The 26,881-nt window shown below is 51.5% G+C and overlaps 4 protein-coding genes across 11 annotated transcripts in view; 1 reads left to right on the forward strand and 3 right to left on the reverse strand.

Moving 5' to 3' along the window:
- Nucleotides 1-1,324: 1,324 nt before the first annotated feature.
- Nucleotides 1,325-9,858, reverse strand: TXNL4A (thioredoxin like 4A). 2 transcript variants are annotated; one of them, XM_048939098.1, is made up of 4 exons: nucleotides 9,751-9,858; nucleotides 8,436-8,619; nucleotides 2,149-2,252; nucleotides 1,325-1,607 (listed from the first exon to the last, which is right to left on the reverse strand). In XM_048939098.1, exons 2-4 carry the CDS (start codon nucleotides 8,586-8,588, stop codon nucleotides 1,436-1,438), a joined length of 429 nt encoding a protein of 142 aa, XP_048795055.1. In that variant the 5' UTR covers nucleotides 8,589-8,619; nucleotides 9,751-9,858; the 3' UTR covers nucleotides 1,325-1,435. The 2 variants fall into 2 exon arrangements, with proteins under 2 accessions (XP_048795055.1, XP_048795054.1); XM_048939097.1 differs by lacking the exon at nucleotides 9,751-9,858 and adding an exon at nucleotides 8,744-8,854.
- Nucleotides 8,974-17,431, forward strand: LOC125690588 (probable 2-ketogluconate reductase). 7 transcript variants are annotated; one of them, XR_007375720.1, is made up of 8 exons: nucleotides 10,521-10,737; nucleotides 11,175-11,420; nucleotides 13,428-13,812; nucleotides 14,977-15,148; nucleotides 16,157-16,332; nucleotides 16,551-16,647; nucleotides 16,778-16,867; nucleotides 17,052-17,152. XR_007375720.1 is itself a non-coding variant. In XM_048939087.1 (7 exons), the coding sequence occupies exons 2-7, from the start codon at nucleotides 11,391-11,393 to the stop codon at nucleotides 17,206-17,208; spliced, it is 1,017 nt and encodes a 338-aa protein (XP_048795044.1). In that variant the 5' UTR covers nucleotides 9,354-9,412; nucleotides 11,175-11,390; the 3' UTR covers nucleotides 17,209-17,431. The 7 variants fall into 7 exon arrangements, 6 of the variants coding, with proteins under 6 accessions (XP_048795048.1, XP_048795046.1, XP_048795044.1 ...); XM_048939087.1 differs by lacking the exons at nucleotides 10,521-10,737; nucleotides 16,778-16,867 and adding an exon at nucleotides 9,354-9,412 and having other exon boundaries at nucleotides 17,052-17,431; XM_048939086.1 differs by lacking the exon at nucleotides 16,778-16,867 and having other exon boundaries at nucleotides 17,052-17,431.
- LOC125690590 (golgin subfamily A member 6-like protein 6) overlaps nucleotides 16,870-26,881 on the reverse strand; it is a 38,622-nt gene continuing 28,610 nt past the window's right edge. The window contains exon 11 of the mRNA XM_048939093.1: nucleotides 16,870-16,953. The gene's annotated coding sequence lies outside the window, so the exon portion shown is untranslated. The remainder of the gene's footprint in view (nucleotides 16,954-26,881) is intronic.
- LOC125690585 (coiled-coil domain-containing protein 81-like) lies at nucleotides 18,219-25,993 on the reverse strand. The gene is made up of 13 exons (XM_048939072.1): nucleotides 25,386-25,993; nucleotides 24,945-25,006; nucleotides 24,366-24,522; nucleotides 23,796-24,052; nucleotides 23,306-23,391; nucleotides 22,419-22,522; nucleotides 21,701-21,818; nucleotides 21,078-21,198; nucleotides 20,234-20,668; nucleotides 19,749-19,912; nucleotides 19,310-19,432; nucleotides 18,980-19,106; nucleotides 18,219-18,450 (listed from the first exon to the last, which is right to left on the reverse strand). Exons 1-13 carry the CDS (start codon nucleotides 25,447-25,449, stop codon nucleotides 18,367-18,369), a joined length of 1,902 nt encoding a protein of 633 aa, XP_048795029.1. The 5' UTR covers nucleotides 25,450-25,993; the 3' UTR covers nucleotides 18,219-18,366.

A 26,881-nucleotide genomic window follows, 5' to 3' on the forward strand; every position in this document is an offset into this window, starting at 1 on the left:
GGAGCACAGTGCCAGTATTGGCTGGACTGTCCTGCCATACCCACCACACAGTCCCAGTTTGGTGCCTTCTGACTCCCATTTTGTCCAATGAAGGATGGTCTGCGTGGGCAATATTTTCCTAGCAACAGCACCATCAAAGCAGTTTCTATTTTGGATACTCGGTCTTGTGACAAACTGGTCTTAAAAAACAGGTACCTCCTTCTGCACAGTCTGACTTCCTTTCTGTTAGTTCCATAAACACGCATGTATCAGTTAGAAAACAAACAAAAACCAAAACAAAACAGCACTGGGGCCACTACTGCAAAGCAGACATCACCAGAAATGCATGTGAAACTTCAAAAGCCATACAAACACAGCACCAATCCAAGTCTCATGAGCATATTAACATTTTGCTCCGCCGTTTGATGAACTGGAGCTCACACTACAGGGAGAAGTTTCCCCTTCAAGCACCGACTGTGCAGCCAGCTCCAGAACTGCTATTACCTTTTGGAACTACTCTGTCCACTACAGAGTATTTCAAACTGAATAATCACCATGAAAAATAATCTCCACCATCACACCCAATTGGATTTCCTAAAGGTTAGCTGTGAATCACAGATGTTTGAATTTAGTTTCCTTAAATATTAATACATACACCCTCATAAATTCCTATTTCTCACTGCATACAAAGACCAAGATGCTATTCCAGAAAATCCTGAAAAAAAAAAAAAAAAAGTTAAAACCCTTTCTCTACAAGGTTATGATTTCGCATCTAATAACATCTGTTTTCATTCCCAACTTTAAAGAACATTAAGGCAAATAAGTGGAACTTGTTTTATTCTTTAAAAGAAAAAAAAAAACAACCTGAAAAAAACTTATCTTGTAGTTTTCCCAGCTTTTTGTGTAGCAAAATGTCTCAGTTTCAGCTGGGACAGAATTGTTTTCTTCAGAGTGCCTGGTACCATGGTGGGTTTTGGTGCTAGGAGAAAAACAATGTCAGTAACACACTGATGCCTACAGCTGCTGCTAAGCAGTGCTGCAGCGTTTGTTTTTTTTCTTAATTCTCTCTGCCCTCCTACTGGGAATGACTGGAAACAGCTGTGGGGCACTCAGCCACCTGCTGCATTAAAGCACAACACAGAAGTAAACAGGCAGCTGAGATGTTTTTCTACAAACAGGCTTTTTTTGTACAAAAATACATCATACCAAAAGTCCTGAAAGTAAAGTCTGAAAGAACAACACCTGAACAAAGCCCCAACCCTGCTGCAGTCATACAGTTTGAGGCTCTGTGTCCTTTTCCAAATGGAATCCAAAGTTTTTAAATAATCAACAACACACTCAACACTGAAAGACTGATTATTTCTTTTTTAATATGCATATGTATGTACACACATACAGAAAAATAAATTTAAGTGGAGAAAGGGTTACAAAAGAAAAGCACAGCCCCAACGAAATGTCAGTATCTGTATTTAGTAGAATAATCTTTTGGTGATACCACTAAACCTCGACCTTTGCGGGCTCCTCTGTAAACAGTTTCTATAATGTCAATCATCTCTTGTTTATCTTCCATTGCCCAGTTGATCTTGTTGTTATTACCTGTACCTAAATCAATCATGATGTGTTTGTTCCTTTAAATGGAGAAAAGAAAACAGACAGGTTAATAGCATAACAATAATTGACAAAAAGAGATTAAAAAAATCCACCCCCATCCACATCCCCCCCCAGAACCTCAAACCTTCATCAATCCCCCCTTCAAGAATCAATCCCCCTCTGTAGGTTTCAAAATAAACGTTCAAACAGAAAAAGGTTTGCAAAGAAGCCCCAAAGAAAGTTCCAACCCCCTTGCTGTGGGCAGGGCTGCTTACCCCTAGATCAGGTTGCCCCAGGCTGCATCCAGCCCAGCCTTGAACACCTCCAGGGATGGTGCACCCACACCTCCTTTGATAAACCAGCCCCTCACTACTCTCTGCGCAAAGAATTTCCTTCTAACATCTCAGCTAAATCTACTACTTCATTTTAAAATTACTACCCCTTGTCCCACTGTTACACTCCCTGCCAAGAGCCTACACTTTTCTGGAACAACAGCTATATAACCACCAGTATGCTGAGATGGAGCTGTAGCTCTACTAAAACACATTCAGTTGATTATATTCTAGAACCACCGTGTACCTGAAGAAAAACATGACTGTGCAGGGATCATACAACTCATACATCTTGTTGAAGTCTGGTACTTCAGTGATATCCACAAGATAAATAACAGCAAAGTTCTTTACCTGAGGAGAAGGAAAAAAGAAGGTACAAAAGCAATATGTCAGGCACGTGCAACCCGTGGACCACATGCAGCCGCTCAGAATGCAGCCAGGACAGCTCGTAATGAAGCCCACATCCTACCATGGCAGAGGCTCTTGCCAGCCAGGAGGCCTGGCCATGCACAAACCACACAGGATCAACCAAATGATGGTGCAGCACTCTCCTTTCACAGCTAATGTCTTAAACCCTGAAAGAAAATAGCTTTGCATTCTTGTTTTCTACCTGGAGCCATTCGTGGCCACTTCTATTTCACATGAAAGATATCTAAGAAACTTAAGAGGATGTTCAAAATGAACAGTTCTACTAAGAACCCACTGGTGGGTTCTGGTTCTGGTTAGCCTTAGGGTGCAAAAGGTGGGTTTCAGACAGTAATCTGAAGTTTCCATTTTAGAAACCAGAATCACAGCTCAGGAATGCTGTAGCTTACCTTCTGAAACTCAGGTATCTCGTGCAAGTCTTAGCCAAGTCATTTAGGGAAACTCACTTCAAGGAGCCGTTTCACTCAAATCGCCTTTGCACACACACAGGTTACCACCACGATCCACGTATCTCAGACATTAACTGAACCCTTCTCTCCTACGTGTGAATAAGAGTTACCCATCTAAAGAAGTGGAACCGACGGCAGGGTGGCTGCCCAAAGCCTTGTATGATGTCCAAAGTGGACCTCAGAGCTAGAGAGAGAGGACTGTGCACTCTGAACTCAAAACTGACCAGGACACGGTACATGCTGGACCCTCAGCATCAGGAAGACCTTAACGTACAGATGCTGCAGATCCTTGGTCACACTTTGGTAAATAGGAATCACAGAAGACCACAATCAGCTGGTAAACAGGAAACACAGAGGAAAAAATCATATACCAGATAGTTCTCATTCCTCCTTCCTGATAGTCTTCATTAGCAATATCATTCCTACTAATTTCTTGCATTCCTACAGTCAGATTACCACAGCAGTATGACCAAAAGCTGGGAGGAACAGTAACAGTGGCACAAAGCTTCTTCTCAGTTCTGGTGGAGGTGAAATTATTTTTTTCCTTACAACTTCAACTCCCTGGAAAAAATAAGTCTTGCAATGGTAGCTGATGGCCCAAAGCATTCACAGCAGCTATCAAAGGAAACCTGATGCCAGAACCAAGACTGCATCTTCTAATTTGCCTAGCAAGCTTCTACACAAAGTCAGGTTTTCTTTGTTTCTATGTTTAGATGTGCTATGCATAAGGAAACTGCAGGAAAAAAAGTAAAGGAACTGAAAATAGCTTCTGCAGCAATTCAAGTTCAAGAAGCCCAGCAGAGCTGCATTATTGAAATGAAAGGCTGCAAAAACAATGAAGCAGGAAATTTCAGGTCTGTTGTCATTACCTGACATTTTTTAAAATTCCAATTATTCTGTAAGTTCAGGTGATTTTCTCTTCTCCTATGTAAATTTAACATTACTCTGCTAAATGCAATGGTAACAACTAACAATTTTGCTACTGCTAACAGAATGGCCAAGCATTTACCAAGACAAAGACTAACAGAAGGAAGAAGCCTGCCTCAAGGCCTGAGGTGCCTCTGCAAAACTGCTTCTCAGTTCTACAGACTGAGAAAGAAACAGTCAAGAGGTAAGCCCTCAGAACTGAGAAAGGCAGCCAGACCAGCTCCCTGTTGCATAACTACCACAACTAAGAAAAAGCAAAGGGTGACAGTGGGGGGTGATTCTGTTCTGAGAGGTAGAGAGCACGAGGAACAAGCAGGAGCAGTTACAAATGTGAGAGTGCTTACAGAGTGTAACGCTGTGATGCCATGGAAGTACAGCAAGAACAGGGAGGCAAAGTCTTCAGCTGCAGCAAACGAGGACCAGCCCAGATGCAACAGCTGTGGATGCAGAAATGGAGGAAGAAAGTTTGCTTACCTCTGGAAGGCCTCAGGTAGGCAGACTCCCCTAGGTTGACCCTGCCTTCCCAACAGGTGCTCAATCACTGTGTCAAGTTGTGACACACTGCACTGGGCTATGTTGTCACTGGCATCACTGAGATGTGGCAGGATGGCTCTCATGATTGGAATGTAGAAATAGATGGGTATAAACTCTTTAGGAAAGACAGGGAAGAAAGAGGGGGTGTCAACCTCTACAGCAATGGCCAGCTGGATTCCACAGAGCTCCATCTGGGGATGGATGAGGAGCTGACACAGAGCTTATGGGTTAGGGTCAAAGTGAAGGCAAGGGAAGGAGACATCATAATGGGGTCTGCTATAGGCAGCCTGACCAGGAAGACTGAGTGAATGAGGCCCTCTATAAACAGACAGGAGTGGCTTTGCATTCACAAAACATGGTTCTCATGGGAGACTTCAGCCACCCTGATATCTGTTACAAGGACAACACAGCAGAGCATCAGAAATCATAGAGATTCCTGAAATGCTTGACAACGATTTCCTCTTCCAAGTGGTAAAGGAATCCACAAGAAAAGGTGCTACATTGAAATCTGCCCTCACCAGCAAGGAGGGGCTGGTGAGTAATGTGAAGCTCGAGGGCAGCCTTGGCTGCAGAGTTCATGAAATGGTGGAGTTGAAGATCCCTAGGGCTTCAAAGAAGACGTGCAGCAAGGTTGCTGCTCTGGGCTTCCACTTCTTCTGTGTGGAACGGTGACATGGGATAAAGCCCTGGAGGGAAGAGGGGTCCAAGAAAGCTGATCAATATTCAAGGACCATGCCCTGCAAGTCCAGAACACTGCATCCCGAGGAAGATGGACAAGAACACCAGGAGGCCCCTGTGGATGAACAAGGGACCCCTGGACTTAACTGGGTGAAAAAAAAGTCTGTAGGAAGTGGAAGCAAGAATGGGTTACCTGAGATGACTACAAAGAAGTTGTTTGAACAGCCAGAGATAGGTCAGGAAAGCTAAAAACCAGACAGAATTAAATCTAGCCAGGGACATTAAGGGGAAGAATAAGGATCTCTACAGGTATATCAACAATAAAAGGAAGGCTACAGAAGATGTGGGCCCTCTCTGGAATGAAAATAGAGATCTGGTCACAAGGGGTACAGAGAAAGGTACTCAGTGACTTCTCTGCCTCAGTTTTCAACATTGGCCGCATCGCCCAAGTTGTAGAAAGCAAAGGTTAAGAACTGGGAGAAGGAACATCTGCCCACTGTAAGTGAAGATCAGGTACGAGATCATCTAGAGGACCTGAAGGTGCACTGTACAACTATGGGACCCAATGAGATCCATCCACGGTCCTGAGGGAAGTGGCGGATGAAGTTGCCAAGCCACTTTCCATCATATTTGAAAGGTCATGGCAGTGTGGTGAAGCTCCCACTGTTTGGAGAAGGGGAAACACTATCCCCACTTTCAAGAAGGGAAATAAAGAAGATCCAAGCAACTACAGGCCAGTCAACCTCACCTCTGTGCCTGGCAAAGACCTACTAAGGAAAACAAAGATGAGGTGATTAGTGGTAACCAACATGGCTTCATCAAGGACAAATCATGCTTGACAATCTTGGTGGCCTTTTATGATGGAGCTACAGCATCAGTAGATAAATGAAGAGCAACTGATGTCATCTACCTGCACTTGTGCAAAGCATTTGACACCATCCTGCATAACATCCTGGTCACCAAATTGGAGAAAAATGGATTTGATGGATGGACCACTCACTGGATAAGGAACTGGCTGGATGCTTGCACACAGGGAGTTGTGGTCAGTGGCTCAATGTCCAAGTGGAGACTGGTGATGAGTGGTGTTCCTCAAGGGTCGGTGCTGGGACCAGTGCTATTTAACATCTTCATAGGCAACACGGGCACTTGGGTCAAGTGCACCCTCAGCAAGTTTGCAGACAACATCAAGCTGAGTGGTGCAGCTGACACACTAGAAGGAAGAGATGCCATCCACAGGGACCTGGACAGTAGAGGGGTGGGCCTATGCCAGCCTCTTCAAGTTCTACAAAGACAAGGCAAGGTCCTGCGCCTGGCTCAGGGCAATCCCAAGCACAGGTACAGGGTGGGCAGAGAACAGCTTGAGTGCAGCCCCAAGGATAAGGACTTGGGGATGCCAGATGACAAAGACTCGACACAAGCTGGAAATGTACACTTGCAGCTAAGAAGGCCAATCGTACCATGGGTTGAATGAAGAGGAGCATGACCAGCAGTCGGGAGAGGCAATTCTGCCCTTCTACTCCACTGTTATGAAAGCCCAGCTCTGGTGCCTCAGCATAAGAAGGACATGAAGTTGTTGGAGTGGGTCCAGAGGAGGGCTGCAAAGATAATCACAGAGCTGGAACAGCTCCCCTACAAGGATAGGCCGAGAGAGTTGGGGCTTTTCAGCCTGGAGAAGACAAGGCTCCAGGGGGGCCTTCCGGTACCTGACGGGGGCCTACAGGAAGGCTGGGGAGGGACTTCATACCCTCATAAGGGCACGAAGTGAGCTTTAAACTGGAAGAGGGAAGATTCAGACAAGATATCAGGAAGATATTTTGTACTGTGAGGGCACTGAGGCACTGGAGTGAGTTGCCCAGCGTGGTTGCGGAAGCCCCTCCTTGGAAGCATTCAGGGCCGGGCTGGATGAGGCTTTGAGCAACAAGGTCGAGTAGGAGGTGTTCCTGCCTATAGCAGGGGGTTTGGAAATAGATCTTAAAGGTTCCTTCCAACCCAAACCATTTGGTGAGTCTATGGTAAGTAAATGGATTAGCTTTCCTTTCACTTTTCCTGTAATCTTAGTAGAAAGGCAGTGGCACAGCTAAGGCTTGAGCAAAAAAAAAAAGCACAGCTACTCACACTTGACTACAGTTAAGTAAATGCAAAACATCTGAAAAATCCTCCCGGAACCAGCAGTTTCCCAAAAGAAGCTATTCACTGACATGACCCACTTTCACAGCAAGGCAAGATGTGTGTAGGTCACTCCAAAAGTTACATCACCTGTTTGTCTCCATAGAAACTACAACAGAGACAGAGTAAAATAACACTAGTTGGTAGAGCAAATTCTCAGCTACAGAACACTCAGGAACACTGTTCTTCAGCATAGTCATCATCATTAGCTACATATTTTCACCAGCCATACACAAGAGCCTGCAAGCCACACTTGGAAAAATCTTGGGGGGCTGTCTGGAACATGAATTATCTCTGTGAAATTCAACTCCTACATTTTTGCTGTAGCTGGGTTTCAACCTAACATCTTACAGTTATTGCTTTGTAAACCCAGTGAAATCTTGCTTCTTTTTCATGTATAACTCAGGGAAAATAAAATAAAATAAAATAAAATAAAATAAAATAAAATAAAAAAATCGGTGAACTGTAAGAGGGTACAGTTCAGGGAAAACAATCTACTTTGTGTTTTCATATGGAGTGCTAGCTTCTTTTTCCTCAACAAGGTTCAAATAAACACAAAGAGCAAAAGTCCACCTAAGTACAGACAATATTGGTGCTACTCTAAATGTAAAGTGTAGCATGAAATAGCAGCATCTTAACATTCTGTAGTTTTTCTAGTAGAAACACCTGTGTAAGTGAACTTTTACTCCCTCTGTAGAAGTGCTGAGATCCTAGCATAGCCTGTAAGTCAGAAGATGAGGAAGGACCTCCCACTTTAATCAGTCAATTCCCCAGAGGGAGATTTTTAAACAACCAGTTCTTTTGTTCTTTCTTCCCCCAATCAGCCCCACCTGAAAAAGCTCTGTTAGAAAGCCAAGCATCCTGCCAAAATTAAACACGACAAGTATTCTGAGCATAAGGTGCTTCTGTCGCATTAAACACAAAAGGACTGCATCGAATCGTGACACAACCCCATCTCAGTATTTAACTGCAGGTGTGTGCCTTGCACGGAGCCAGGACTCGGGCTCAACGATCCCCACGGGTCCTTTCCCAGCCGGGGATGTCCTGTGATTTTACGTGTTCCTACTGTGAAGCTCACTCACAGCAGTCCTACAGCCCAGCACTGCCTCTGTCTGAACGCTGACATCCACGAAACGACGCAATGAGAACGGGTCCGGGTTCGGAGCTCGCAGTGCTTTGCGGCACATCAATCGCCACAAAGACCGGGGCGGGCGGAGGCTTCGGGAGACGCTCGCGAAAGCGCACCAAACGGCTTTTCCGCGAGCTCGCGTCCCCAGAAGCCAGATTGAGGCCCGCCTTACGCCGCGCAGAACGCTCGGCACGCGCAGAAGGCGTCCCCTCGTCTCCGCCTTACCTTCTCGGCGATGCTGTACAAAACCTCATCCATTTTCATGCATGTCGGATCCCAGTCGTGCCCGAAGCGGATGACCACCACTCGATCCTCCTCCGATAGGATGGCCTGGTCCACCTGCCAGCCGTTGTGGAGATGAGGCAGCATGTACGACATCCTGGCGGGCGGGCGGGCGCGCGGCGGCGGCCTGTGGGGCGACAAGGAGCGGCCGGCGACTGAGACGAAAGCCCGGCCGGCCCGCGCGCTCCGGCTGCCACCCCTCCCACACCGATCCCCGCAGCCCCCGGCTCGGGCCGCGTCACCCTCCGCACCCCGAGGCCCCCGCCGCGTCCTTCTCGGCTTTCTCTAGGCGGGACCCGGCCGCGCGAGGCCGCCCGAGGCGCAGCGGAAATGACGCAAGTCGGAGCGACAGCAACTTCCGCTCTGCTGCCGCCACTGCGGCGCCGGGGGGCGCGGTTTCTCCCGAGGGGCGGGGAGAGGAGGGGGGGAATGGAATGGGATGGAATAGAATAAAATGGAATGGGCTGGGATGGAATAGAACAGAATGGGCTGGGCTGTTTGCACCGCAGCAGTCGCACGCGTTGGGGCTGGTGGGGCGCAGGCTGTAGTCGTGTAGGACGCGGCGGAGGAGCTGAAGGCAGAGCAGGTGGGGGGGGCTACGGCGGCGCCCGTGGGAGTTTCTTGCCGGTTCGGGCCGGGCAGACGCTGCCGGTGCAGAGGCGAGGCGCCGACCGCTCGGTGTCCCCGAAGCCCCTTCTCGCCCGCTAAGCGGCCCGCCTGGGCCTGGAGCGCCGGATGTTTCCCCGCGGGCAGAGCGTACCCGCTTGGGCGAGCGCGTTGTGCCGCCCGTGCGGCCGGCGGCCGGCGCGTCGTGCACGCGTCATCCGCAGTGTGGGGCTGTGCGGCCGGCCGAGGGGAGGGGCTGGGCGGCAGCGGAAATCGGCGGGGCGGCTGAAAGGACGGTGGCTGAACACCCCGGGGTAAATATTCGGGATGCCATTTCCATAATTAAACCAGGATGCTTCCCTTGCCGGTGCTGGGTTTCACAGTTGAATTGACTGCTGAGATGGGCCGTTCCGGGCTGTCACGGCTCTGACCCGCTTCGGACCGGTTCCGTAACTGGATGGGACCCGTGGCCCAAGATAGGGGGGAGGGGGAGAGTGAAAAGGTGGGGAGATGGGCCTGAAAAGAAAACAGCGGCGAGCTAAGGGAGAAAACTAATTTACTAACTGTGATAGCAGAAAGTGTGATAAGGCAATGTAATGCCATTAGAATTGAAGCTGATAAATGAGCGCCCAGAACCAAAGGCATTACTTACTGTAATGCTGAAGGCCAGGTGGCTGGGTAGCACGCACCGCAGCGATGAGCAGTAGAAGAAGGGCCGTCTCGTGACTCCCAAGCAGTTCCATCTTTCCCTCTGAACGGAAAATGGGAATGGCATAGCAAAGTCTTCTGGGAGATGTAGTTCTCTTCTGCGAAGGGCACCTGGAAACTCTCCACAATCCTTGGAACTGGAGCATTAACTCTTTAACTCCCCGTGCACTACAGGATGCTGTGATGTGGAACACTGATAACAAAATTCATAAAACTGTGACACAGGCTGATCTTTTTGCTTCCTCAAAGTCACACCAGTACATTGTATGTTCTTTCAAAATGTTAGCTTGCAGCAGACAGTGAAAAAAAAAAAAGCCTATTTTAAACAGAATCCACAAAAACCTGCACTACTGTTTTGGGCAATAATCCCAGGAAAGTCAGTGGAGTTTGTATCAAGTTCCTATGCCACAGGATTGTGTAATTAAAAAAAACCAAAAACAATACTGTACAAAAGCCCTTGTTGTACAGTATTTCGTGGGATGTCCTCTAGAAAGCCTTCCTCAGTTTTCAGGAAAGTGAGAGGAAGTAAGTTTTGCTTCAGATGGCCCTGCAGAAGTCATGAAGGAGTGATCCCCCACCCGTCTGCATGCCATGCTGTGTTTTGTGCCACTTGCAATGGTTTTCACTGAAAGCTTTCAGAGACTTTAGCAGTCCTTTGTCCTCCAGACAAAAACAGTCAGGGAGAGCAAGAGTTAAACAAGTGCTTGTAGCAGCGGGTGGCTGAAATTTCTATGAGAGGAGGTTCTGGCACCAGCAGCTGAGTCACATGCCATTGGCCTTGACTCGGAGGTGGCAGCAGGTAGTAGGGACTGTGTTGCACACACGAGGAAATCACATGCTGCTGATTCCTCCAGGAGTGGTGAGCTCTGTTGGTGAAAGAAACATCAACAGTAAGGAACCGTTCTAGGCTAATTCTTTGGTTATTATTGAGGTAATCAGTTTTCTGCTGTAGATAAGTAAGTGGGAGGGCTTTATTCTGGGTGATGTACATTATTAACTTCAATTTAAAACAAAGGTAGGGAAAAACGTGGAGGTTTATTTTGCTATGATGTGGCTGAGTCCAAAGTGATACAGCAGTGCCAGTCAGTGGCTATGAAGGTAAGTAAGTAGTGAGTCAAGCTCCACGAAAGAAAGAAGGCTAGTTTAGGAAAGCACCAGCTCTGAAGTTAATAGCTATGAGCAGGTCTGTTTATTCGCCTATTTGTCTCAATGTGGGTCACATATTCAAAATTGTCAGTGCAAGGTCTCGATATCAGTATACATGCAGTCTGTTAATGTGGTACAAGTGGTTGTGGATGTACACACAGATCGTTTTATGCGGAGAGAAAATGTGGAGAGAGAAAATCAAAGTTGTCATATCCTTAACAGGTGATACATTTAACATATCAGACTGGACATCCAACATCTGAACAATTATGCTCAGGGGCAAGCATTGGATTTGTTAAAATCTATTCATTTGATGGTTGACCAGACAAATTTGGCTTGCAAAAGTATTCATCCAGCTGTCCCTTCTTACGGACTTTGGTGTGACAGGAAAAGCGTGGCTTTTAGACAGAGGTACAAGACAAGCACAGATAGTGGTCCATGAGAGCACTGTGCGCTCCTCAAACCAAGGTTAGTATCTGGAAAGCCTCCTTCCCTTTGCAGGGTTCCTTTAACTGTATTTATGCTGTTGCTAGCAATATAATTTTTTAAGATCATACTTTGTACTTGCAGAAGCCTTGCTTTTGAAGCAACACTGCAAACAGTTCCTGTGCACATCAAATGTGGATGAAATTGTAAATTTTTTCTGCCCACAGTAATGAGCAGAGTAATTACTTAGCCTTTTTTTTTTTTTGTGGACAAACTGAAGTGTTTAAAGCTAAATCAACTCTTGCTGTGCTGCTCTGTGGCTTCCCCATGAACTGTCTTTCTGTTTGTGAAGTTTAGAAGGTGCTTCTAAAATAAACGTGGGTCTGACTGAGCGTCGCAATGATGGTGATGCTGTCACCACGGTGAAGAAGGCAAATGATGTAATACAGTCCTGTCTTACTTGTTAGTCTTAGTCACTGGATCGTATCCGTTGTCCAGGCAGTTTTCTGCTGTGGAACTGCAGAAGGTTTAGTTGCAGTTCCGTCACAGTTGCTGAAGTACCACCAAGTCCTGGTGATGGAGATGCTGAATAACACTGTCACAAAGACGTTGTCTTGCCTTTCTGTCTGCGTATTCTTTCCAGGAATGTAATTTTTCCTTCTAAGGTCATGTTGTATGATACTCCAAGAAATAAACAGACTACAAATGGGAATATAGGCAGTATTTTCCCTACCACCTGGGGCCAGTAGATTTCAAAAGACTTCAGCTTATGGCAATAAATAATGACATATAAATATACATGACAGTTGTTGAGACTGTAATCATTTAATAGATGCAGCTGGATTGAGTTTGAGTTTGCTCAGGAGAAGGGTAATCACAGCCTTTCAGAAACTTACAGTAAGTTGTTTGTCCCACAGCTGAATTCTGAAGGCTTGCATGAGAGGACAGGAACAGCAGGAAAGTTCTGCCTGCACGGCATGCCTGGAATTAATCAGAATACTGCTGTGGTGAAAGAGAGGTGCAGATTCATTCAGCACAACCCAAATCTAGGGTACAGTATTTGGGACAAAGACCCAGATGTGTGAGTGGACTGCAAGAAACAGAATCATAGGAAATCAGACCGGAATATTTGTAAGATAAGTAACAAATCTGCTGCTGCCATTTTTGTCAATGAGGGCCATGATTGCCAGCAAGGGCTGCCGTTTCACCCCTCAAGTTGCATACGTGGCTATGTGAACAGCCTTTGTCTTATTGCAGAATATGATAGATTCGAGTGGGCTGTTGCAGGCAGGAGCGGGCTCAAAACTGCCTGGGCCAGGGGAACACTCTGGTGTGAAGGGCTGTGTTGCCGGAGGGCCTTAGCCTGTCACCTTTAGCACTCCTCCCCTCTGGTTCAGCCTGAAGGCATGGATGTGCAAAAGACTGACGTGTAATGCTAAACTTCAGAGGCTATATGTTCGGATGCAGCAGTTTAAAACAGTGAGAGCAAGCAGTGTAGTAGCCGTACAAGAATGGTCCTTCATTAGGCAGGTTTTTTTAGACCTCACCCATTCCAGGTCAGGTAGGTTTGTCAGACCTGTCTGAACCTCTGGCTCCCAACACCGCCTGCGGCTTCACCAAACATAACTCACAGGCAAGCAACTTGGAGTAACTTCCTAGCAGCAGTTACGTAGTGCCCTTTGTGATACATCAGTTTGTGAGGTAGGTTAAGAAGCTGTCAGAAGAGTATGAAAGCTGTAGGGATTCTGGACTGAAATGAAGCTATCTGAGAGCACCTTGTAGGTCCTGAACTGGATTTAGATCCAAGAAGGTGACTGTACCTCAGTGTTACAGCATAATCTGGTGCTTAATGGAGATATCGGACCATTTTCTAACGTAAGGCCACGCTAGTCCCAGGTGACTGTGAATTTGTGCTGTATCATTAAAAGGACTATGGAGTGCCATTAATTTCCCAATTCACAGGTGTGAATTTAAATGGTGGCCACACCATCACTGCTTGAGTGACGTTCTCCTAAACAGCAGCGTGCTTCTTCTATTCCTCCACTGCAGGTCATGGCAGAACAGGAGTTGCCAGGTCTTTTGATTATGGATGTTGGAGGAACTCATGGTGTGCAAGAAAGCCTTGTGGCGCTTCTGAAGAAACACTTCTGCGTTATCACCATGAAAGAACTTCTTGAAAACAAAAAAGAAATGGGGAAAAAAATCCAATCCATTTTTGTGTCGGAGTCCAGGCCAACTATCGACCGGGAGCTTCTAGAAAGCCTGCCTAATTTAAAGGTCATTGGAAACTCTGGTGTTGGAGTGGATCACTTAAACTTGAAAATGATTTCTAACTTTGGTGTAAAAGTGACTAATACCCCACACGCTGTTGCAGACTCAACAGCAGACATGGGAATGGCCCTAATGCTGGCGTCTGCCAGAAGACTTGTGGAAGGTAATGTTTTACATCTCATTCGATCTTATCTGCTTCTTTGGCATATCTCACCTTGCTGTATTAGAGAGGGTCTGTCAGAATCAGTAGTTGGGATACTTTTGCAAGAAAAAAGTGCTCTGAGAAACTCTCTTCTCAGAGGCCTCTATTTGTTTCAGTCCCACCTCTTCTCAAGGCAACAGTGACAAGAGTAAGACATTTGTCTCAATGATGTGCTTTGAAGTCATCATGACATCCTGCTTAGAATAACGTGTGGGGCGTGGTTCTATCTGGGTGCTCACTGTGGTTCTATGTGGGTGCTCACTGTGGTTCTGTCTGGGTGCTCACTGTGGTTCTATGTGGGTGCTCACTGTGGTTCTGTCTGGGTGCTCACTGTGGTTCTGTCTGGGTGCTCACTGTGGTTCTATCTGGGTCCTCACTTAGCGTTGCTTGTGGCTGGAAAACTGAATGTGAAATGCATCCAAATACAATGTCACTGCTTTTCTGTTTCCTTCCTCTGTATTTTCTAATAGTTGTCCAAAGGTACACAGCATCTAGAGATGGCCACGTCCCCATTGCTGGAGCAGAAATTATGAGAGCATGTTGAGTGCTGCTCCAAAAGTAATGCCTCCTAATTTATTACACTGGCCCACTGTGCTGGAGGCAGATGTTGGTTGTACAGCAGTAGAGGTTAGACTTTCTTTTATTAAGTTGAAGTCCAACATTATAAAGGTTTAATGGGATTGCTGGCCAACCTAGACTCTGCAGTATAACTTCACCCCCTTCAAGTGGTATGACTGGATTGGTTGAGATAGGAGATAGGGAGTTTTACTGCTGGCACAGAAAAAATAAAGTGAAGGCAGTGCTTGTGGTGGGTAAACGCCCCAGAAGCTGTTCTTGAATTTCAAAGAAAATGCTGCAGACACAGAAGCATTATTTCCCTAAGGTAGTAATCCCTCTCAGCAGAATACCACCATCAAGAATCTCTTCTGTGTCACTGCTTCCAGTCCTGACTGTTACACTATCCAGGACTTTCTAAAAACAGCCACCCCCACCACCTTAAAATTATTTAGGATATTCTTTAATGGGCATTCCAGAAACCAACTACGACAGTGAGAAACTTTTCCTCTCTGTTTTGACCAGAATTTGTCATCAGTTCATACCTGTTTAGCATGTTTTTCCATTCAGGCTTCCAGATAGCAGTTTCTCCAGACACGAACTATTTTGCTGCTGACTGGCTGGGAGTTGAAGTTACCAGGGCGACTCTTGGGATCATTGGCATGGGCAGAATCGGGTATAAAGTGGCTCAGAGAGCCAGAGCCTTTGAAATGAAGATCCTGTACCACAACAGGAACCGCAGGTAAAAACGTTTGTTTACTGTGTGGATCCAGTCCAGGGGCAGAAATGGAAACCACAGCTCTGGCCTGGGTCCCCATTCTTCCTAGGTGCTGGCAACAGTTTTAAGCAACACAAGGATCACCGCCACTGCTCTCCTTGGTTCCCAGCTTCTTCCCTTGGGAAGCAGCTCCCATTCACCTCCCCATCTTCATTCCTCCCTTCTCAGCTATTGGCAGGTTTAGAGGAAGGGTGACGCTAACTTTTCTGAAGATGTAAGCCAAGCAAGCCAGACTTTGTCCTGCCAGTCTTCTCTCAGGCTTCCGGCAAGGTCCCTAGTCATCCAGGCTGTCACTCCTTCCTTCAGCCCAGCCGGTTCACTCATCACCTCGATGGCAAAGATCCTCACTTGGTTTTATCTTTCCCTTTCTTTGCTTCCCCTTCTTTCCTTTTCCATTGTAAGTTCTAACTGGCAAGTCAGGCAGAGAGAGGTGGTGGCGCTGTACAGATACATCAGCAGGAGAGAATAATGAGAGACCTTCTGCATACCCATTGTCCTATACCTAACACCACCTGTGTGGTTTGCTTTCACATTTATGTCAATCCTCCAGGGTCCTGCCACTCCTCTGCTCTCTTGGCCTCTCTAAACCACTACCTTCTCTCCTCCCTTCTGCCATTTTGACTCACACAGAGGGTGGTGACACACTGGAACAGGTTGTGGATGCCCCATCCCTGGAGGCATTCAAGATCAGGCTGGATGTGGCTCTGGGCAACCTGCCTGGGGGTTGGACAGAGACTCTTGGGACTCAGGGCGGTTGAAACTGGATGATCATTGTGGTCATTTTCAACCCAGGCCTTTCTATGATTCTATAATTCCCTGGTTACATAGCAATGTCTCTTCCTTTATCCTGGCTTCAAACCTCTTAATATCTATGCTGATTGAGACGATGCTTAGGATCAACTGACTGATTTGTTGACTGTTAAAAACAGTTCAGAAGAGTCGTGTCAAACTAGGTGTGCATTTTCCATTCAGGAGCAAGGAGGAAGAGCAGGCTGTTGGTGCCTGCTACAGTCAGATGGAAGATTTGCTGCAGCAATCTGACTTTGTTATGCTGGTTGTGAACCTGACACCTGAGACTGAAAAACTGATTGGGAAAAAGGAGCTGGGGCTGATGAAACCCACAGCCACTCTTATAAACATCAGCCGAGGTAGGCATTTCTCCCAGAAGTGGTTCTGGCTCCGTGGTGAAGGCTAATAAAGTCTCTCTTTCTTTTGTTTGATTGATGGTTACTAGAAAGACATTCTACTTTCTAACAAGATGTAGATCCTTCAGTTTATTTCCCCCGGGGCCCTGACACATTTCCCCACTCCCAGTGAAAACGTGTTCACTGCCTTGTTTTGGAAGAAAGATACCATTTCAATGCAGGTGCAGTTATTGATCAAGACGCACTGGTGGAAGCTCTCCAGAATAAGACTATTAAGGCTGCTGCTCTGGATGTGACATACCCTGAGCCTCTGCCAAGGTAGAATAACTTGCATTCATTCTATTACTCTTGAACTTGTAAAATGCTGAGCAAACGTGCACTCATGACCTTGATCTCTGCGGGGAGTTGTTTAAGGGCATATCCACATTTTATCTTGTGCAATCCTAAGCTGATGACCAACTATTCTGCCTTCCACATTGTCAAGACAACATGAGTGCCAAGCAAGGCACCCAGGCCAGTAGAGAGGATGGAGAAATGGGTAAGCAAATTTACCAACGTTTTCTGCCAATCCTGTGTACGTGGCCCCTTCGTATCAATGCCTTTGCTGTTTCCTGAGCTTCTGATCTCAGCAACTAGCAGAAGAATTAACTGAACATGTGATATCCATGCTGTTCTTTCTGCTTCTTGCGGGTGTAATACGCTGTCCTTGCTGTTTCTTGCAGAAATCATCCTTTGTTGAAATTAAATAACGCCATCATAACCCCACATATTGGAACTGCAACAGTTCAAGCCACCCACATGATGACAGAAGAAGCAATAGCAAACATGCTGTCCGTTCTCAACTGTCAACCCGTTCCAAGTGAAGTGTTTCCCCAGTGATGTGCACCAAACGGCAGCGCTAAATCTCTGGCCTACGAGAAGGCTCCATTTCATACAGAACCACTATTAGTTTTGAGCAGGAAAAAAAAGCAGCCGTGTTCCTGCACAGCTCTTTTGGTTGCTCTGCTGCAAAGCTGTCAACTCGCTCAGCTTACTCTGTACTGGCATTTACAAAATCAAAACAGCGAAGTGGAACAGATAAAACGGTTCTGTTTGAACACTTTGATGCCTTCATCATTCGCTCAATTATTTGGTAGGGTTCCATTAACGAGCGCTGGATCCTTTTCAAGCACCATCTCTTTTTGAAGAGCGGGGCAACTGGCAAATGCCGTATGTCAGAAGTCATGGAAGCGGGGCACGGGATGGGTTTGGCTTGATCTTCTAGAGCTGGGGTGGAAAATCAGTGTCTAGCAAATGGAAGTAAGGTCAGGTGACAGCAGTGAACTACAGACACGCCGTTCGCCTCTGTAGGAGAAATATTCACGTGGGCAAAGCTCACCTGGAGTTGAAGGGGGCCCGTACTGTGGGAGACAGGTATCAAAAAGCGTGTTTTAAAATACGTCCGTAGCGGGAGGAAGATGAGATTTTTGTCTGAGTTACTGGAAAACACACGCAAGACGGGAAAGAGCAGCCCAAAGAGGATTGACAGGATGCTGTCTCAGAACTGACTTAGAGCTGTTGAGCCGTTAAGCCTGGGCTCAGAAAGCCCCACTGGCTGAGCATGGCACCTTTTGAGCACAGGCATTCCTGGCTTCAGCCGTGGACCTGCCAGCAATGGCAAGGGGCTGGATGTGGAAGGGGCCGCCCTCAAGCCAGCCAAAGCAGCCGGGGGCAAAGCTGTCAGCGTGCAGATTGCACAGCCACACTGGTTAGATTTCAGCACCCTCGCAGCACACTGTGGTGCCCGTGCAGCTCCGGGTAGCCCTGCCAATGCAGGCCCGGGAACCCTGGGGAGGGGAGCACCTGGCTTTACAAGGCCCCCTCTGTAAAGCGCGCGTTTCACGGCGACCAAGGAAGGACCCACGGTGTTTGGGGATGGGGTTGGGGTTTATTGGGTATAGGGAAAGGGTAATATGGAAAGTGGCGACGCCTTTAACAGTGTCACCGTGAGCGTCGCCAACAGTGAAAGGTGGTCCTCGTTGAGCTGTTGGGTGACACTTAGTGGATGTCTGGCTCCAGAATCTCACTGCTGCTGGATCTCTCGTGGTCCTCGTCGACGTGCCTGACCACGACTCTCCGGACCTGAGGAGTTCAGTGTAAAGCTCAGTAGTTTTGTGAGCGCAGAGACACGCAGCGCAACGCTGCAAGTCTCTCTGCAGTACGAGAGAGTGGTTCTGCTAATGCAGGTCTAGAGAGAGCAGGCTCCTGGTCCCTGTGATGTAACTGCAGCCCTTGTGGCCAGTCCCGATCTGGGGTAGCCTGCTGTGGGGCTGGCTGACCAGGCACTGAGTCAGGCGGTGGCTGAGACTTCGGCCCGGGCAGATACAGGCTGTGAGAGCGAGGTGCTCGGGGCTCTGTATCCTGGGAGGAGAGGGAGGGACTCCGGTTGGAGAACGGAGGGCCGCCAGACACTGGCCGACACCTCAGACCCTTCCGCCTGCAGCTGCCTGAGCTGCACTGGGAACCTTCGTCCCCAGCGCCTGCTGGCTGCGTGTCTGTGCGGAGGTCTCCAGCTCCACCGCCAGCCGCTCTCCATCCCACAGGCCCAAGAGGGTCTTCCCTTGGCTTGCTACGGCTAGCTGTGACACGCTGCTTACGGGAGCCCACTTACCACTCTGCGTGACGCCTTCTCTGGCTTTGGTCCAGCAGGGGGTGCAGGTCTGTGCTCCGCTCCTGGCAGATGGAGGAGGCCAGGTGCGTGTGTGGATGGCCGACTCCACCACAGCACTGCAAGCTCACTGTAGGCACAGAGCGGGAGGGAGTGTGAGCACAGGGAGACCGGCCTCTGGCTGGGGCTCCCAAGCTTGGTGCCTGCCACCACTGCTGCAGGTGGCCGTGCCGAGAGCCCGCGTCCAGGAAAGGCCCCTCTTTTGCCCTGGTGCTGCAGGGGGTGGGAGAAGGGCAGTGTGGGAGAGCAAGCTGCCTGTCTGGAGAGCTTTACCTCTGGAGCCGGTCCTGCAGATCCTTCTCTGCGTCTCTCCGGCCCTGCTGCTCACGGGACACCTGCCCCACAATGAGCTTCACCACCTCCCGCAGGGCCTCATCTGTCCTTGAAGAAAGCTTCCTGCAACAGCGAGCACAAAATCCGTCTCACTCTTCAGCCGTGACGCCCCTGCCTCTTTCTTCACCCAGTCTGTTCCACGCGTGGCCCCACTTGGCCCCACAGCCACTCTGACGCAGGACGACTTCCACGCGTGGGCTGCTTGGGCTCCAGAGAGGCTCGTGGCATCGGGCCCGAACCACGACCGTATCCACGGCCTCAGAGCTCTCAGGGCGCTGCGTGCGGCACCACGACTCAAAAGCTGGCTTCCCTGATGCACAGCACAGGTGACTCACCACCCCCCTGCCCCTGGCCTCGGGCGCAGTTGGTGCACGCTTACCGTTTAGGCAAAGCAGCGCTGTCCCAGAAGACTGCACGCGGCTCTTCCTCGGCCTCTTCCTGCTTCCCCATCATCCTCTCCCTCAGGCTGGGGGTGGAGCTGGAACGCTCTGTCTCGCTCCCAGACAGAGAGATTGAGTATTCTTCCTCGGTGACAGAGGTTTCCTGCATAGGAAAAGACACTCAGCGCTGTGGTGCTGCTTCCCAGCATGCGGCTCCCCGCAAGACCGTTCCAGTGGGAGCTGCAGTGGGGCAGGAAAAGAATCAGGAGAGGGACCTCAGCACGCTCTTGAGGCCATGTCTCAGCGTGACCAGGGCTTTGTTACAGCGCCCTGTTGGGTCCTCTTGCTCACAAAAGGCAGCAGTCCCCCACCCAGCGCTGCTGCACCAACACTACTGCTCTGGCCCGCGTGCCAGAGGCACCATGCAGTCTCAGCTCCCCTGGATGGGAAAGTGCTGCTGCTTTCTTGCAGGGATGCAAAGTACCTGGGCCGCTGGCAGCTCCACTTCTTCCGGTTCAGCTTCCGTGTCCTTCTCTTGCGACTTTTGCTGCTTGCCTTTTTCTGCTTTCTTCCCTTGCAACTTTTGCTGCTGCTTTTTCTGCGTCACTTTTGGAAGTTTCTTCTCCTGCACCTTCTTATCCTGCTTCACCTCCTTCACCGGCTTCACCGGCTTCACCTCCTTCTCCAGCTTCACTGGCTTCACAGGCTTCACCGGCTTCACCTGCTTCACCGGCTTCACCGGCTTCACCTGCTTCACCTGCTTCACTGGCTTCACTGGCTTCACCGGCTTCACCTCCTTCACCTTTTTCGCCTCCCCCTCCTTCCTCACGTTCTTCCCCTTCTCCTCCTCCTTCCTCACATTCTGTCCCTTCACCACCTTTCCTTTCTTGGTCTCTAGAGCCTTTGCTTCGAGGTCGGCCTAAATGCAAAAACAGGCAACGTTAGTCTCTGTGGAGGCTGAGGGCTTTCCCCTCCTGACTCCATTTCACCCTCTACCTCCCACCTTTCTGGTCTGCTGCCAGGCTCCTGCGGACTCCACTGAAGAGCCCTTCTGCAACAGCCAGGAAAATAAACAACCACTAAAGGGCTAAAGGCTGTCTGGCAGCTGGCAGTTCTAGACAAGCAGTCAGGAACATCCCCAGATCAGCTCCTGGGGTGGCTTTCGGGAGGCTAACGGCAGTGAACAGCTTATTCCCAAACGCCCTCGCTACTGATCTCTCTTCAAGCGAGGTGTCACGTGAACGCGCAGCAAAGAGCGCTGTGAGAGTCACTGATGCTCTTCTACAGTTCACTAAGACAAATGTGCTGCAGCAGTCTGTGCCACGTACCATTCTCTTCTTCTCCCTCGCTATGGCAAAGAAGTCCACCATCCTGGGACCCACCAGAGGAACTACTTTCGCTTGCTCTTCCTTTTCTGGCAAGGATCTCCTCGGGATGGCCGGTAGCTGCCTGTAAAGACACGGTGGGGAGAGTTGACAGGAGGGCAGGAGGTGTTGGGTCTGCGTTGCGTGCTTGAACGTGTTTCAGCAGCCTCCTCAGCAAAACAAGTCTGCAAGAGCCCCCAAATGACTGAGCTGGTCTCTACCACTTCCCTTGGAGACCTGGGAACAGCCTGCGGCGCTGACAGCAGCCCGCAAACACGCTCACTCCTGCTCAAACGCTCCTAGGAAAGGAACACCCTCATCCCTTCCCGGGACGTTTCCTGTCCCTTTGGGCACCGGGCTCGGCAAACAGAAAGGCCCGGTTGGCTTCCATCTGAAGGGAAGCAAGAGAGTCTCTGCGCTCTCGCGAGGAGCACTTGCCATTAGTTACCCAGCTCAGAAGGGATGCTACGGGGCGTTGGTCATGCAGAGCTGCTTGAATCCATACAGCCTCTGGATCCGGGAGAAACTTCGCTCCCACGGAGGCAAGAGCGTGGCACCGCCCGCATTTCTTTGGCCAGGAGTCTCACCTGGTGCGAGGCTCTTTCTCCTCGGCTGCCTGGTCTCTGCCCCGCATTCCAGTCAGTGGCGGTAACCTCTTTGGAGGAAGCGCTGCGCGATGAAGGAGGCGCGTCTCGCAAAGGTCCCCTAGAAAGAGGAAAGGGGAAAACTTCAGAACAGCTGTGCTTCTGGCACGGTTTGGGTCCGACTCCTCATGGCTGTGGGGCAACGCTGTTCCCTGCGGAACGCTACCTGAGGCCTTCATCTGGTCTGTGTGCTGAAGTGGGGGAGGCCCTGGCAGTTGCCTGTGGTCTCAAAGAGCCATTGTGGGGAGGGGACTCGTTTAGCACAAGAGGAGCTGGCTCTTTCATCTCTTGATGCACGTCCCACGCACACAGCTTTGCTACTGGGGCGTGCTCACACCAGAGGAATTGCTTTTGAGACATCGGAGAATACGAAGGGAAGCGAGGGGAGGGATTTCTAGGGCTGGCAGGACAGGCAGCCGAGTGGAGGCCACTGGGAAAGTGTCCTCTGCTGGGATGATCCCCGTGGCCACTTGTGATGGAGGGCTGCCCTGAGAACTCTCTTCGCAATGGATCACTCAGGCTTTCCCATAACGGTACAAAGAGTCACCGGAAGCGTCTCATGCTCTTCCGGGCGCCCTGTGGTAAGGTCAGCTCTAACCGCCTCCAGACGAGGAGGAAGGCAAACACAGAGTGCCCCGATGGCAACCCACGGGTCCCTCACCTTTCCTGCCTATTGCCCAGCCTTGCCCACGTCTGGTCTTCACGTGGTACTTCAGGTCCACCTTTGCTGTGTCGGGCGTTTCAAGTTCGATCTCGTGCGTGTACCTGGAAGAGGAAGCAGCGGGCTGAAGGAAGGGCAACGCTTCCCCTCGCAGCGTGACCCAATAGCGGAGCGACAGAGACAGAACGCAGAGACGCTGTAAGGCCACGCTTCCCAGAGCAGCTCATTCTGGACAACCGTACCAGGATCTCCAGTGCCTGGAGGGGCAGGTGAGGCCCGTCGGTACGTGCCAGTGTTCTTCTGTCCTTGCTGTGAGAGCAGATGAGCTCCCAGCCAATCCCCCTGCCTGCTCCAGAGGAGGAAATATTCCCCTCTCGCTCAGAACAGACCGGTTGCTCCCCACCCACTTAGACCCAACAGCCCTTTTCGCTCTCTTCTTGCCCTGCGAGTTTCTTGCAGATTAACGTCCTCGCAGCTCTGAAGGCTCAACTCCACGCCCCCCGCCCGCACCTCTTTTGGGTGGCACTGCGCAGCAGCGACGGTACGAGACAGAGCTCTGCGGAAGCCCACCACGCTCGAGCTCCCGTCTGCACAACCATCTGTTCCTCCTCCAGCCCTTGGGTCCTTAGCGATACCCACTCTCATTTGCCGGACAAAAGAAGCCCAGGGAAAACCAGAAGGAAGACTGGCCTAAATGCCCCCCCAGTTTCGACTCTGGCACGGACGCAAAACGTCACTTTGCCACGCCACGCTCCTCCAAATGCCACCCAACTGAACTAGAGCGAGCGGGGAGTTCCCTGCCCGCTTTTCAGGCCTCTCAGCACCGCAAAGTACCGTGGCGAGTACCATCTCACTCAGGCGCGGGTGGCAGGAGCAAGCATACTCACATTGGAAAGACAGTAACGTGTCCGGAAGCCGTTAGGGAAGCCGCGCAGGCATTGCGTGAGATGACCGCCTTGCTCATTTCTGGCATCTGCAATCAGAACGGAAACAGACGATGGGAGGTGGGGACACTGGCAATGGCTGGCAGCTCCAGTCTCTCTCAGCCCAACACGACGAGAGCCGCCACAGGGAAGGGTCCGGGCCTCAGCAAGCCTTGCTGTGCCTGTGCCTCTGCTCCGTGCTCTGAGCTGGGGCTGAGCAGTGACGCGCACCGTTTGTCCCTTGACAAAAAGCGAGGCCTTTTGAGGGCGCGTATCCCGGCGCAGAGCCGGGCCACCTCACGTACAGGAAGAGCTCTCCAGAGCCCGCTTTCCCGCACACCGCCAGGAGCCCGGATGGCTGGAGAAGCATGGCACGCCAGGAGAAAGCAGTCCCCTCGTCCCCGGAAGGCGTTTAGAAGAGTCAGAGGTAGTGCTGGGAAAACGCAAGACCTACCCCAAGAAGAGCCTGCAGCACCTCGGCAGTCCCACTGAGCTTCCCCAGGAAGTCCTCGTAGAACTTCATCTGGACACGCTTCCCTTCGATCAGCAGCATGCCAACATCCCACCAAATGAAGGCAACGTTCTGCCTCTTCCCTATGCAGGCGCTGAACTGGCAGACGGTCCTTTGCACGCAAAGCCGCGCCGCGCCTTCAGAGATGCCGGTTTCCGAGGCTATCTCATCATAAGGAAGTTGCTGATACTCGTCGTGTCCTGGAGAAGCGAGAGGAGAGGAGCGTGAGCACTTGGGGAGCCATGGGCAGGCCACGCTCCAAAGGCAGCAGCTTCCAGGCCCTCGGGCAACGCACTGCTGTTGTGCAGTCTTTGAGACTGTGAGGCGGAACCATTGGTACGTCTCTGTGGAGACGCTGAGACGCGGAGCCAATGAGACCGGAATGAAACCTGCTGCTGAAGCAGCTGAAGGAGTGTGCTGTTACCCTCTGCTGCCATTTGCAATGGCAGTCTGTCACACTGTCCCCACCAGAGTGCCAGGGCAGGCTCCTCTGTCAGACTCCACTCTTCCTACCTGCAACGTCTATGTAGTCGTATCGGAGGTCGTGGTCCTGCGCCAGAGCCTTTGCCAGATGAAACACGGGTCTCTCAACAAGAACCACATTGTTCTGCTGGTTGACCACGTGCTCTCTGACAAGGGTGAAAGCACCCAGTTCAGGAATGCTCACAGCCTGAAAGAGGAGAAAGGGCGGATCAGAAGAAGTTGTGCAGGGAATGACGGAAGACTATTTCCCTCTCGCCCCTCCTCCCCGTGAAGAAGCAGAGAGCGCAGTCTTCTGGCTCATAAAGACACAGGCGGGGCTCCCAAACTTGCAGTCACCCCCACAGGATCCCTCTGACTCTGCCGGCAGAGGAAGGAAGCACGCAGGCCCAGAAAATGCCCAGCCCTCTTTCCATCATGAGGCCTGGAGCACCTGGCATTTCAGAGCTGACGGTGGAGCCAGCCTGCGGCCCCCGTCTCGCATCGCGGTGCCCCTCTGGGGCGCGGGTCCTGCTTCCACGGAGGGCAAGAATAGCTGCGCTCCGTGGCAAACGGGCTCTCGGGGCTGAATCAACCGCGAGAGGGAGGAAGGGAGTAGGAGGCAAGTCCCACCTGGTACAGAGCCAGCTGTCGGCCGAGATAATAGGATGTGCTGAACCAAAACTTAGCGAGCTCTGCAAAACAAAAGGAAAGACACGTCAAGCTCCCAGGCGGCCACCTCCAAACCCTTCAGCACGCCCCATTCCCGCCACAGGAACGGCGCGCTGCTGAGCCTTCCGAGCCATTCGGTTCCGCCGGCGGCTTCTGCTCGCAGATCCCCGGGAAGGCAGGCGCCAGGCCGGGAGCAGAAGCCAGCAGTCGCGCCCGCCCGAGCGCTCCTCGGGCCCCCGGGCTGCCAAGGCAGCCGCCTTCGCGCCGCAACCCGCCCTGCTCAGCCGTCCCCGCCTCCCTCCCTCCCTCCCTCCCTCCCTCAGGAGCAGGGCTTCCACGCCTGCGCTCGGAGCTGTCACCGGCCCGACAACACGCGCGCGCCGCCGGGCCCGAAGGCCTTACCAGACTTGCGGATCTTCTCCGCAGTCGGAGTCGAGCGGGGTCTCGAGAAGGGGGAGTTCGCCATCTTCCTTCCCCCCTCGCCGCAGGTCAACGACCGCGGCGGGCGGCCGGCCGGCCAAACGGCCCTCCTCCTCAGCCCTTCGCCCCTGCCCTCCTGCTTCTCTCTGCCTACTGCTCCTCACGGAACGGCGGATCCTCCAGAGCACGGCGGCGAGATCAGCTCCTCGGCGAGCGCCCGGAGCCTCGTCGGCCTCTCTGGGAAATGGGGGGTCGGCGAGCTTCGAGGCGGCGCTCACCGCTGCGACGCGCGCCGTGCCATTGTGAGCTCAGGCCGCGTCACAGAGGGGCTGCCGCGCCCTGCCGTCAGAGCGGGCTCCGGGCAGGGACGCCTTCTGGGAGCGGGCCTGCGGCAAGCGGGCTCTCCCGAGCGGGAGAGCGGCGAGCTGCTGGAACGGGCTGCCTGCCCGGAGAGGCTGCGGGCAGAGGCCCCGTCCGGCCTCGGAGGCGTTCGAGGCCGGCTCGGAGGCGGCCCGCTCCGCCGTGACATGGGGAGGTCGGCGGAGATCCGCGATCCTCGGGGCGCCTTCCAAGCCGGGCCGTTCTGCGGTTCCGCGGGCCTCCCGGCGCTGCGTCGCGACCGACGGGGCCTTCGCCTGGGCGCGAAGGGGCTCGCTCCGCGCTCCTCGCTCGCTCCGCGTCCTCGGACCGAAACGCCGGGCCGGAACCGCCGACGGCTTCTGGCCGCCCTCCTGCGACTCCTCCCGCCTTCGCCTGGAACTCGGACGCGGCGGGCTTCGGGCGGACGGCGGGCGGGCCCCGGTGGCGGCCCGCGGGAGCGGAGCCCCGCGGCTTCCCCGCGTCGGATCGGAGCAGCCCAGGCGGCTCTGGCGCGAGGACGCGGGCGGGAGGGCGCGGCGCGGCGCGGCCTCTCGTTCCGGCGACGGCTCGCGTGCTTTGGAGCCGCGGGCCGAACGCGGCCCTGCCCGGAGCCGAGGCTGCAGCGCCTGAGGCGCGGACTCAGGTGTGACCGATCCTCAGCGTCTGCTACCAGTGCTCACGTCACTTCTGTACCTTCACGGCTGTTCTGTTCCTGGCTTTGCCATCCGCCCCTACACCTTTCCCAGCCGCCCTGAGGCACCAACAGAGCGTTCCGCAAACGCCCTTCAGCCCTTCGTGCGGGCGCTCATCCACTCACAGCCGCTCTTTCTTCTTCCTCAGCTGTCCTCGGTTCTCGTGCCGTTTAGCTCGCTCCACAGCTGCTGCTCCGAACGGTTCTCCTTGTCTTCCCACAGTTCCCCCCTTTCTGTTTATTTGCAAACTACAACATAATAACACCAATTATCTTACTAAAATAATGGGTGTAACTCAGTCGAGCCCTCGACTGACAGTACTCCGATCGTGAGAAAGGAGGCAAGGCAAACACAGCATAATGACAAGAAACACTGTCAGCCCACTGAAAAGAACAACACACGTTTGGCTGCAACCCAGCCAAATCC

The sequence above is a fragment of the Lagopus muta genome, chromosome 3 (genome assembly GCF_023343835.1).
Source record: "Lagopus muta isolate bLagMut1 chromosome 3, bLagMut1 primary, whole genome shotgun sequence".
NCBI classification, from domain to species: Eukaryota; Metazoa; Chordata; class Aves; order Galliformes; family Phasianidae; genus Lagopus; species Lagopus muta.